At 41.7% G+C, this 13,224-nt stretch overlaps 1 protein-coding gene across 6 annotated transcripts in view; it reads left to right on the forward strand.

Moving 5' to 3' along the window:
- Window positions 1-13,224, forward strand: part of ITPR1 (inositol 1,4,5-trisphosphate receptor type 1) — a 320,647-nt gene that overhangs the window by 171,482 nt on the left and 135,941 nt on the right. For all 6 annotated transcript variants that reach the window (XM_082412032.1, XM_082412033.1, XM_082412035.1 and 3 more), the window contains exons 30-34: window positions 278-415; window positions 3,823-3,948; window positions 6,073-6,273; window positions 8,531-8,782; window positions 11,665-11,790. In XM_082412032.1, coding sequence (XP_082268158.1) covers window positions 278-415; window positions 3,823-3,948; window positions 6,073-6,273; window positions 8,531-8,782; window positions 11,665-11,790 — 843 coding nt within the window. The remainder of the gene's footprint in view (window positions 1-277; window positions 416-3,822; window positions 3,949-6,072; window positions 6,274-8,530; window positions 8,783-11,664; window positions 11,791-13,224) is intronic.

A 13,224-nucleotide genomic window follows, 5' to 3' on the forward strand; every position in this document is an offset into this window, starting at 1 on the left:
TGACAAAATTATGATATACTTGACAAAGTGATGATTTGATATACATATGCATTGTGAAATGGTTACCACAGTCAAGTTAATTAAACATCCATCACTCACAGAGTTAGGTTTTTGGGGGGAGCCGGTCGGGGGAGATAAGAGCGCTTAAGATCTACTCCCTTAGCAAATTCCAGGTCTACAGTGAGGTCTCACGAGCTGTAGTCACTAGGCTGTAGGTTAGGTCCTCGGAACTGAGATGGGGATCAGAGGAGAAACTTTGATGCTTTCTTCGTACCAGATTTTGATTCGACTCAGCAAACTCTGTGTCCAAGAGAGCGCGTCGGTGCGGAAGAGCAGGAAGCAGCAGCAGCGCCTGCTCCGGAACATGGGCGCCCATGCCGTGGTGCTGGAGCTGCTACAGATCCCCTACGAGAAGGTGGGCGCCCGCATCCGCGGCTGCCGCTGCGTGGGGGGCGGGTTCCTGGGTCTCCCCAGACCGTTCGCACTTGGGAACGGTTGGTGCAGAAATGAAGCTGATGTGACGATTGTCACTACAAAGCAATCTCAGGTAATTTATATGAAACAGATAGAGCATCCTAACAATGAAGCAAAACCACCCATAACCTCCCTCCACTTGGAAGATTCTATAAAGGACCAGCCTGTGTATTCTCTCCTTACTCCCATACCATGCTGGATGGGGACAGCTTGGTCTGAATACAAAGGTCTGATGACAGAGCTGTCTCTGCACACGGGCTTGTGCTGTACAGTTTCGTCTGCAGTGTTACTCAGGCATGTAAGCACTACAAGTTATAAATGCACGTGGGGACATGGGACTCGCCCACTCAAGGTCCTCACTCATGCTGACAACTGGTTGAGTTGGATCTGTCAGATACTGCTTGGCCCTAAGTCTTCTGGTCTGTTGCTAGCCGTTACACTGCGTCTCCCATTTTTCGTGTTAGCATTTGGCATTACTAGTGATGGGATTGAGGGAAGGAGGATAACATTTGCATCCGTGTGGCCTGACAGGGCACTTTCAGAAGCATTCGTTCAAGCTTCTAAAACCTAGTATGGCGATCTTGGTGTTGCCACGTGATAGATGAGGAGACTGAGGCTTGGGGAAGTTTAGAGTCCAGAGGCATAGACGCTGGTCTCTTGAGTTTGCCAGTGGCTCCCAGAGACTTGCTAGTGAAGAGTCGCCTGAAGAAGGTTCCCCGCCTAGTGCTTGCAGGGTGCCAGGCACTGTGCTGAGGCCTTTACGTCATTTGCTCATTTAATCCTCAGGACACCCAGATGAGATAGGTGGTACTATTAGAAGCCCCATTTTAAATGAGAAAACTGAGGCCGGAGAGGCTTAGTAACTTGCCTGGAAGGCCCAGCTGCACCTCGCAGAGTCAGCTCCGCTCACCTGTGGAGCCCGGGCCTTGGACCTCTGTGCCTTCCACCTTACCTGTACCTCACCTTTGTAGGTAACACACCTTTACCTGCTGCCCTGCACTTCAGGAAGTTCCCTGCCAAGGCCTCCTCCTCAGTCGTGGTGCCTGTGTGAATCCCATGAGTCAGGCCTTTCACCAGCCGCCAGCAAAGCACAAGTGTAATCCCTCCAGTAGGTCAGGCACTTAACTATGTTGGAATTAATGTAGACAGGTGTGGGTGTCATCCAAACGTGGCTGACATTTGGACTAGAAAGAGCAAGTGGGTTTACCTCCCTCTGTGTAAAGAGTGTGAGGAGGGAGTTTGCTGGCCATGGCTTTGCCTCATAATAACGTTTCCCTAATGAGAGACATTCATTTACAGAACAGTGTTGAATCGATCTATAGGAACCAGATTTGGTTGGAATTGGTGGCTCAAAGGCAGAAGATGGTGTATGTGTGTGTGTGTTTGTAATTTGTCTGGTTTTTGGATGGGTACAGTCATCCCAGTGTGTGAGAACAGTGGAGGGATTCCTACTAACAGGTAACCTCTTGTTATGTCTTTATGAGCTTACTTGCCCTGTAAAAGTCTGCTTCGAAGGCCAGAAGCTTCTTAGTTAGCTTGTGCACCAGCAGATTCCTTTCTTAGCTGAAGAAGCGGAAGAATGCAGAGTGGTTCAAGGTTGCTGCGGTGTCTGTCTGTCCAAAACCCTCTGGTTTCTTAGAGCTAGAAGCTTTGCCCCTCTCTCTGTAAATGGGAGACAAATGTAATACCCGTTCTGTTGTTCTGAGACTTGCTGACAATGTCCTTTTAAATCTCCTGCTTTGTTCGATCGTCACACTGACAGCTCGGATTCCTTCCGTCAGCGTTCTCGGCAGACGTCTTCTGTTTTCTCACAGGGTTGTTGTCTAGACCAGGGTGGGCAAACTGCAGACGTGGATCACTTCAGCCCACCACCTGTTTTTATACAACATATGAGATAAGAATGGTTGCTACGTTTTTGAATAGTTAAATTTTCAGGGGTTATATAAGTTCGTGCGTAACGTCTTCCGTTTTGCTTTTTGACCCATAAAGCCTTAAAGTACGTATCTGGACCTCTAAGAAAAAAATTCGCTGACACTCATTCTAGACCAGTACCAATAGCTAATGTTTACTGAGTCATTACTGTCTAAGCCCTTGACATGAATTTTCTCATTTAATCGTCGTAACCACAGTAGGAAGTGTGTGCGTTATTAGCTCCATTTTACAGATGAGGAAACTGAAAGGTTAAGTCACCTGCCCAAGGTCACACAGCTTGGAAGTTGTAGACCTGGCATAAGGGCCAGGCAGCCTGGTTTCAGGGCCTGCATTCCCAAACGCTACACTTTCTGGCCCTTGAAATGAGGCAAAGTATGTGCGATGACTTAGGAAGATGACGCGGGCTCTATGAATCTGAGGGATGATTTCCATTTGGGGCATTTTTACTATTGTAAATGGTGGCTTGTTTAGAACTGGGCAGAGTGGCAAGCGGTTTTATATAATTGTCTTGTCATAGGCATCCAACTCTTTACAAATACTGAGTGTATTTTTTTAAATTGAAGCATAGTTGATTTACAATATTATATTAGTTTCAGGGGTACAGCAAAGGGATTTAGTATCTTTATAGATTTTGCTCCATTAAAAGTTATTATAAGATAATGGCTATACTTCCCTGTGCTGTACAATATATCCTTGTTGCTTATCGAGTGTGTGTTTTTGATATATGAAATGAGAATATCGTAATCAACCATGTGAAATGCCTGAGACACATATTATCCTGATTTTATAGGTGGGAAAACTAAGTCTTAGGTTAAATAATGTGCCTGAAGTGACAGGGAAAGGAGTTAAGATAGATAACTGTTCCCTAACTTAGAACGTAAAGAGATTTCCACTGTGCCATGTTAGCTACTGCCAAAAGTTAGTGTGTCCACAGGTTAAGGCAACTTAAAAATGTATGCCCGAGAGCTGGGGAGGTGTGGGTTTATGGCCATTGAGGAAGTCGGCTCCCATCTGCTGTCCGTCTGTATTTTCAGAAGTAGGGGGTTCAGAGATTTCAGCTGTTGCTAGACAGTGGAATTCCAGACACTTCCTTTTAGCTTTCACTCTCTATGGCCCTTTTCCCCAATAAAATCGTTTCATTTCTGCCCAAAGCTAGTGGGAGAGAATTCACTTTTCTCCATGAAGTATGGACAAGTTGTTGGCTTCTTTGCTGGGTCAGCAGTGCAGGCCCCCAATGTTTTCACACAGCCCGCCCCCAGCAAACACCCCCAGAGCCCCACATTAGTCGGAGGGGATGGGGGCGTCATCGAACCTGGCCTCCTGGCCGAGAGATCAGTGCTTTCTCCTGTCGACCTTCTCCAGTCAAAGGCATAGCCCTGTTTTCAACCTGTTTTTTGTCCCTCTCCCTCCACACAGGCCGAAGACACCAAGATGCAGGAGATAATGAGGCTGGCTCACGAGTTTCTGCAGAATTTCTGTGCTGGCAACCAGCAGAATCAGGCTTTGCTCCACAAACACATAAACCTGTTTCTCAACCCAGGGGTAAGACTGGAGGCCTGTCTGGAAATCTGTGTGGGGAGGAGGCTGGGGGAGCAGGAAGAGAGAAGAACACCTTGTTCTTTTGCTGTTGTGGCCGCTGGGACTTGTTATGAGGCAACATTCATTCCAACGGGGAACATTTTGATCAACACTCAGGAGGATGTAAATACTCCCCATCTTTTTGGGAAAAAAGGTAGAAGGAGGGAGAAAGAGGTGGTAGATGCAAAGGTAAGACAAATTGATATTTTTTCTTAATAACAGTCCTCATTACATCAAACTCCAGGCATAGCAAAGTACTGATTCTCACAGCCCAGACACACTCCTAAGGTCACGCATCAAGTTTTCTGTGTTTATACAAAACATCATATATCCATGTAAAACATAATTATGTTACATTTTAGTTAAATATGTTTTAAAAAATATATTAAATATGTCATATGCTTTTTTTAAAAGAAGGTGGTGGTACACTCCACCCATTGTTTTGCATTTTGCTTTTTTCACTTAACACATCTTGGCTGTCTTTGCAAGTGAAAAATATATAAACTTTTCTCATTCATTTTCATGGCTAAATAGCATTCTGTAGAATGTAACTTTTTTTAGACCATTCCTGTATTAATGGACAATTAGGCAGTGTCTGATTTTGGCTTGTGAACAGTACTGCAAAGGACATCTTTGTACATGAACACACCCTCACACACATACACACACAGAAACACACATAAGCACTCACTCATCCGTACTGCTGGAACTTTCCAGGAAAAGGACTACTGCGTTGTAGGGTAATGTTCCCTCTTTGTCATGTTAAGAAAAAGAAAAGGCAAAAAATGAAAAGGTTAAAGCCCCCTACCTCATACTAGTCATAAAACCCAATAACTCAGTAAGTCTGCGTAAAAAGTAGAAAATTAAGCTTCTAGAAGAGAACATGAAAATACCTTCATGACCTTGTGGAAAGGGAAGTTTTTTCACACAGTATGCAAAGAGCACTAGTCATCAAGGAAAATATCAATAAATTGGACTTCTTTAAAATTAAGAACTTCTCTTCATCAAATGACACCATTAAGTTAGCAAAGACAAGCCAAAGAGTGGGAGAAGACACAGCGTACGAGTCCAGCCATGAGTTCATACCCAGAATAGGTATCAAACTCAGGAGAGTCCATGAGGAAATTCACAGCCCACTTTTTTAAATGGACAAAAAATTTAACAATGGGACACTCCACAGTAGAGTTTATCCAAATGGCCAATAAATATGACAAGGCCCTCAACATGGTTAGTCATCAGAGAAATGCAAATCAAGCAAGATGCGTACGACAAAATGTGACTAAAATGAAAAGACTGACATTACTAAGTATTGACAAGGATACAGAGTAGCTGTAATGTAGAATGTAAATTGTTAACATCTTTCAAAGCTGTTTGGAAGTATCTTCCAAAGCCAAACATATTTAAACTCTGCAACCCAACAATTCGACTCTGGGGTATAAAGCCAACAGAGATGCATACATTGTGTTTATCAGAAGACATTTAGAAGAATGTTCACAGCGGCACTGTTCAAACTGTTCATCGTATTTGTCATAAGAATTGTGTAACTACTTACTCTTAAAATTAGATACTCCCCCAGATGCCCATCAACAATAGAACAGATCAATGCATTGTGGTATAGTCATGCAATGCAATGTACATAGCGGTGACAAGGAACAAACTAGTAATACATGCAACAACATGGATGACAACATGCAAAAGTAACGTTGAACAAAAGAAGCCAGTTAGAAGAGGATGCATGAGGTTCCAGAACAGGCAAAACAAATCTATGGTTGTGCAAGTCAAAATAGTAGTAAAACTGGGGGGTGGGCCATAAAGGCAGCCTGTTTTATTTCTTGACGTGGGTGCTGATGGTCCCTCTGGAATTCATTCAGCAGAAAACTAATGATTAGTTTAGTGCCCTATGTGTTTATTGAGAAAGTTGAGTAAAAAGGAAGGCGGTACAGAAGCGAGAATGGAGAAAGATGCTTTCATGGGGTTAAATGCCCGCCTCTCTGTGTTTGTCGTGGACTCTTCTTTTTCTCACTTGGTCCTCTGCTCTGGCCTTCCTTTGACCATGTCCCTGTGCCCCCGCCCTCACTCTTGTGCCAGATCCTGGAGGCGGTCACGATGCAGCACATCTTCATGAACAATTTCCAGCTGTGTAGTGAGATCAACGAGAGAGTCGTCCAGCACTTTGTTCACTGCATTGAGACTCATGGTCGAAACGTCCAGTACATCAAGTTCTTGCAGACGATTGTCAAGGCCGAAGGGAAATTCATCAAAAAGTGCCAAGACATGGTCATGGCTGAGGTGACAACTATGGATTTGTATATATCTTCCTCTGGTGTTCCGTAGGAGCTTAAAAATTATTTAATTTTATCAGTATGAACTGGCACCCTATCCAGGAGCCATAGGAAGGGACAGAAAGTGATTGTGTGTGTGTGTGTGTGTGTGTATAAGTGTGTGTAATCATGTGTTTGTGAGCTTAAGCTATAGATACAGGCAAGAGTCTGATCTAGTTTTTTGTAGCAATAAATCTATTTATTTTAAGGATCATTGGCTTGGATTCTTCTGAGAGGGAAAAACACCCCCAGGAATACTGAACCAAAATACAGTGGATGGAGGTTAAATGTGGGTAGAGCCCTTTGAGCCAGAGCATCCCTTCTTGTAGATTCTATGACTTTAAAAAAAAAAAATTATTAACCAAATTAATTAGCTGGAAAAATTGTTGCTTGATGATTCTCAAGGAGAAACTGGTCAGTGGAATTGGGGCAAAGTCCCCCTTGGTTCTCTGTGGGACGTCAGTGTCCCATGGATGCAGTCTGGCCAGGAAGGTCCTCTGTCACTCCCGCAACTTTGGCATCTGCATATGCTTGGTTTCATCCATCCTTCCACCTTAAAAAAAAAAAAAAAAAAAAAAAAAAAGGAATCTCAAGTAAATCCACTTAACACTTGGGTTTATAATCTTATCCACATATATGATTTCAGTGAAAGGTGGTGCAGTGTCATTAAAAGTGTTGGCTCGACCTGGGATGCGAACGTTGGCTGTACCATGTTCCTGGCCGTGTAGTTCGGGACGTGTTATTTGACTTCTCAAACCCTCAATGTGGGTTTCTGTAAATGAAGGCATGGCGGTATTCACTTGAGGAGCTGATAGGCAGGTTAAATGAGATAATGATGACAATAATAGCTACCGTTTATTGGAAGTCTGCTGTGCTACTCTAGTCGCTGTTGTAAGTAATCATGGTATCTGGCACATAATCAGAGTTCATAAAGGTTAGTTATTATTAAGTAAATAATATTGACCATATTTATTTTGACTTTTGTGCCGGCCCTTTTTGGATCTTTTGTATTTCATGCAGTGGTGAAATTGATTAATTCTTTTTATTTTATTTATTTATTTATTTATTTATTTATTTAAACATCTTTATTGGAGTATAATTGCTTTACAATGGTGTGTTAGTTTCTGCTTTATAACAAAGTGAATCAGTTATACATATACATATGTTCCCAAATCTCTTCCCTCTTGCGTCTCCCTCCCTCCCACGCTCGCTATCCCACCCCTCTAGGTGGTCACAAAGCACCGAGCTGATCTCCCTGTGCTATGCGGTTGCTTCCCACTAGCTATCTATTTTACATTTGGTAGTGTATATATGTCCATGCCACTCTCTCACTTCATTCCAGCTTACCCTTCCCCCTCCCCATATCCTCAAGTCCATTCTCTAGTAGGTCTGTGTCTTTATTCCCGTCTTACCCCTAGGTTTTTCATGATCTTTTTTTTTTTTTCTTAGATTCCATATATATGTGTTAGCATACGGTATTTGTTTTTCTCTTTCTGACTTACTTCACTCTGTATGACAGGCTCTAGGTCAATCCACTTCACTACAAATAACTCAATTTCATTTCTTTTTATGGCTGAGTAATATTCCATTGTATATATGTGCCACATCATCTTTATCCATTCATCTGTTGATGGGCACTTAGGTTGCTTCCATGTCCTGTTGATTAATTCTTAAGTAGAGTTATGAGAAGCCCCAGTCCCTGGGAGACAAGTTACGAATAGGAATGCCTTGACTCTTTGAGTGTTGAAAGGAAGGCGTATCTTAATTAGAATTGGATAATTTGTGATTGTGAAGAAATAAGGCAGCGTATGAAAGAGTTGTAAGAAGAATACTTATAAGGCATGAAAAGGAGATGGAAACATTTTTAAAAACAAAAATCATAGCCTAATTATTAGTTTGGAAATACAAGTGCAAGCTTGAAATCTACATTTTTACCAGATACATGAATGCTGGTATGTAGACTTTCTCTTCCCCTGATAGTTTTTTAGGACTGTTGTGATATTTTTATATCTGTGAATGAAAATGATGCTGCTGAAGATTTGTAGTTGTTTAGTAATATAAATGAATGAAATCTATAGGTGAGTTCAGTAGTACAGGTGCTACTGGTTTTGGAAGGTAAATGCTAACAGAACATCTCTTTCTCTGTGAATAGATTTTTTTTTTTTAATGCTTCCCCCATCCCTGCAAATTTGTGCTATAAACAAGTCTTGTTCTTTTGATTATAGCTGGTTAATTCAGGAGAGGATGTCCTCGTATTCTACAACGACAGAGCCTCTTTCCAGACTCTGATCCAGATGATGAGGTCGGAACGGGACCGGATGGATGAGAACAGCCCTCTCATGTACCACATCCACCTGGTCGAGCTCTTGGCCGTGTGCACAGAGGGCAAGAACGTCTACACGGAGATCAAGTGCAACTCCCTGCTCCCGCTGGATGACATTGTCCGCGTGGTGACCCACGAGGACTGCATCCCCGAGGTGAGTGACTCTATCCCCAGGATGGGTGGGCCCTGGGCATGTCTCTCCTCGTGGTGTGTGGGGCTGTGGCTGGATGGGAGTCTTCCACTGACCTAGGTGGGACCTCACAGTTTTGACACCTGCAGCTCATTTTGCTGTGAGATTTCCATTGGCTGAAACAGCATCTTCTTGAGCATTGGTTTTGGGTGAGAGGAATGATGGGGGAAGTAAATTTTTCCGTCTGTCTCCTTGAAGAAGAATGGGAAACTGCTGGAGGGCTTCAGCTCTGTGGAACGAATGGTTCCATGTGTTGAGCAAAGAGCATTGACCTGAATGAACTTCTCAGAAATGAGAAAAACGGTGCATTGAGATACAGTTCATACCAATGTAAAACTTAACTCTGTAAGTGTATTCTTTAAAACAAAAACTTGTATTGCAAAAATCATGAATGTCGACTATAAAATATTCAGGAACTACAGGTAACCAATAAGAAAATGAAAGTAATCTACCATTTATTTCACTGCCCATAATAAATACCTCTTAGGTTTTTGTTTTTTTTTAAAATTAATTAATTAATTAATATTTTTGGCTGTGTTGGGTCTTTGTTTCTGTGCGAGGACTTTCTCTAGTTGCAGCGAGCGGGGGCCACTCTTCATCGTGGTGCGCGGACCTCTCACTATCGCGGCCTCTCTCGTTGCGGAGCACAGGCTCCAGACGCGCAGGCTCAGTAGTTGTGGCTCACGGGCCCAGTTGCTCCGCGGCATGTGGGATCTTCCCAGACCAGGGCTCGAACCCGTGTCCCCTGCATTGGCAGGCAGATTCTCAACCACTGCGCCACCAGGGAAGCCCACCTCTTAGGTTTTTGAAGTAAATTCTTCCAGCTTTCTGTTTCCCTATTCATATACATTAGCTAGTAACAAAAAAATGGATCATACAGTATATATTTTATCTTTGTATGTTTTAAAATATATACTCTTTATATTTTAAACTAAATATACATACATTTATATATATATAGCATGTGTAGTATATATTAAATATATATACTGTTTTTAGATTAATGTTTGGAAAAGTTAATACATTTTGAAAAATTCAAATAGCGAAGACCATAAAGGAGTAAACTATGAAAAATCTTCTTTACCTGTTCCCCACACCCCTCAAAAAATTATTTATTAGGTTCTTGTGTATCCTTTCGGAGTTTTGCATATAAACATTTATGAATATATATACTTTATTCTCTTGGCCCCCCCTTTTTTAACACAAAAGGTGACATTCCAGGTACATTCTTTTTTTCATATCAGTCCATAAAGAGATTCTACATTCCTTTTTTATAGTTGTATAAAATTTCATTGTACAGATGTACCATAATTGTCTTCCATGAATGTTGAACCAGCTTATTATATAATGTGATAATAATAATAAGAAGGAAATAAAAAATTGAATTTTTCTCACAGTCTGGTTTATACAGTATATTATCAAACATTTGGATTCTCATATCCCTGATAGATGGATGTGGTATTTCGATATAGTTGTAATTTGCATTTCTCATATTATGCATAAGTGAGGTATAATAGCTTGTTTTTTACCCATTTTTGTTTGAAATACAACATAAGTACAGAAGAGTACATAGACGTGAATTGTGCAGTATAAGAATAATTACGAAGATAGCGGCTGTGTAACCACCACCCAGGTCAGGAAATGTGCCTCATTCCTCGCCTGTGTCCTTTTCCAGTCCCCAACCTCCCCCAGAGGGCTCCCTCATGGAGGTATAGTTGTGGGGTGGCTCTTACGTAGTTTTCTTTGTACATCCCTAAACAGTGTAATTCAGTTTTGACCACTTTTGAACTTCCTTTATGCACTATTTTGTGCCTTTTCCTGTTCCGCTGTGTGGCGTTAGGATTCATCCATCCTGACTTACACACCTGTATTCATTACCTTTGATTTGGAGCATTGTTCTGTGTCATTGTCCCACAATATGATTTTCTGTACGTCTGTCGATGCTCATTTGGGTTATTTTTGCTTTTTTGCTGTTAGGAGCAGTGCGTGTGTCCTGGTGTACACACCTCTGCAGGGGGTGTACTTAGAAGTGCTGGGTCATACAAGGTGCATTTCTTCCCTTTGACTTGATAATGTGAAGTGGTTTCCAGCAGTTACTCCAGTGGCCACCCCTCCCCCTAGATCTCTTGTTGCTCCCAGACCCTGCCAACCCTTGCTATTATCAGACCCTTTATTAGTATATATTTGTTTTCAGTCTGGTGGGTGTATAATGATATCTCATAGTGGTTTTAATTTCTATCCTCTTGATTACTAAATGAGATTCAATCCCTTTCCATATGTTGTTTTTGAGATTTGATATTCCTTTAAGTAAATAGCAGATCAGATTTTTTGCCTGTTTTTCCTTTGGCGTGGCCATCTTATATGCACAAATCTGTAGGAATTCTCTGTGGGGATATGCATTGCAAACAGCTTCTCCCAAATCGTGTCATTTAACTCTTGTAACAGTGCCATTTCATAGAAAATTTTTTTTTTTCTTAGTTCCTTGATGAGGGATCGAACCCATGCCCCCTGCAGTGGAAGCACGGAGTCTTAACCACTGGACCACCATGGGTGTCCCAGAAATTCTTAATTTTAATGTAGTCAAACGTGTCCATCTTCTCTTCTATGATCAGTGTTTTTTGTTCCATTCTTTACCTTGAGGTCATGAACATATTCTCTTCCAAAAGATTTGTTTTTGAATTTTATAATAGTGAATTTTGAATATCAAAAAATCATAGAAGTTAAAGCGTGCAGGGGAAAATGGAATGACCATCATGGTCCATCCTTGTCACTATTGAAATGAGGAAACTAATCAATCCCGCACGTACTAAGTTGGTTTTTGAGAAAAGCTTGTTTCTCTCTTCCAGGTTAAAATTGCGTACATTAACTTCTTGAATCACTGCTATGTGGATACGGAGGTGGAAATGAAGGAGATTTATACCAGTAATCACATGTGGAAATTGTTTGAGAATTTCCTTGTGGACATCTGCAGGGTAAGTCTTTCTGGAGCTAAGGAGGCAGGGTGAGGGGGTACGTGTGGGTCTGGGTCCCCCTGTGCTGTGCAGACGTAAGGACGCAGTCACGTAACTTCATCTCGCTGATTTGTGGCACAGGGAGGCACCTGGCTATCATCTCTCCACACGTCTCGTTTCTTTTGACCCTTTTACTCCTAGCTGAGAATAGATTTTACTTGTCAAGCTTCAGGGAAGGTAGATTATTTCTGGTTTTCATCTCATCCTCTATGGGTTGATTTGTGAATGATAACCTGGGACATACTAAAATCAAATTTACAAACTTTTCATTTCTTTGAGAATAAGTCTTTCCTCGAAGGACACCTTCCTGAGTGTGAGCATTTATAATATCTCCTACAGTCTGGTGTCGAGCCTCCTGCAAAGCATGTCACTTTCCGTCTTTTGCTTTCCTGACCCAGCCTTTGGGGTGGCCTTCAGTACTCTTGGTTTGGTTTTGCACTGAGCTTAATATTGGTTCTAAAGCTATGGGACTGCGACCTCACAGGGCGCTTTATGGATTTCATATGAGTTTTGTGGTGGTAGGCTTCGGGGGGAGGGTGCTTGGGGGGAAAGTAATTCAGTCCTTGAGAGAATGATTGTGGGATGAATACCAATTTCAGAAACGTTGTGATGCTAAAAAGAAAAAAAAAAGGTGCATTGGAGAACGCTAGAATGTGGTATTTTCTCCTGACTGTACAATTCCCAGTGTGAGACAAGGAGCCTGCAAGAACTTATTTTCCTTGTAATGAAGAACTATGTTTGATAATACCCTGGTGTTGGTGTCACAGATGTATATATTGATGTATTATTTAAATATGTATATATTTTTATCTCAGATTCTTCCTAGTCTTTTAATCCCATAAATCTGGGGGTTTAGGCTTGAAATGGAAGGCTGCTTTGCCTCTTTAAATCAGGACTCTGACAAGTTTTCTGTGAAGGTCCAGATGGTGATCATGTTTGGCTTTGTGGGCCATGCGGTCTCTGTCACAACTACAACTCTGCCCTGGTGGCATGAGAGCAGCCATAGCAGTCTGTAAACAGATGGGCATGGCTGGGTTCCAATAAAACTTTATTTATAAAAACAGCCAGCAGCACTTAACTTGGCTGACCCCTGCCTTAAATTGTTCAAAAATGCTGTAAAATCTGTTGCCACCTTCATTCCCTGGATGTGTCCACAGACTGCTCATCACTGGGCTCAGAGCATGATAGCTAATAAAATTTGATCGTTTTACCCCTTACTTCATAATTTTTTATTATATACAATTTTATATCTCAAATTAGAGGGCTAATGAATTTGGTAATAAAACTTGATTTAATAAAATCAATTTTTTAAACTTGTTCTTCTATTGATAAATCTCTAATCTTATTCTATGCAGCGAAATTATGTAGAGTCCAGGTGAAATCTGAAGTCTCTCT

Source organism: Balaenoptera physalus, assembly GCF_965194825.1.
Source record: "Balaenoptera physalus genome assembly, chromosome: 11".
In the NCBI taxonomy this organism is placed as follows: domain Eukaryota; kingdom Metazoa; phylum Chordata; class Mammalia; order Artiodactyla; family Balaenopteridae; genus Balaenoptera; species Balaenoptera physalus.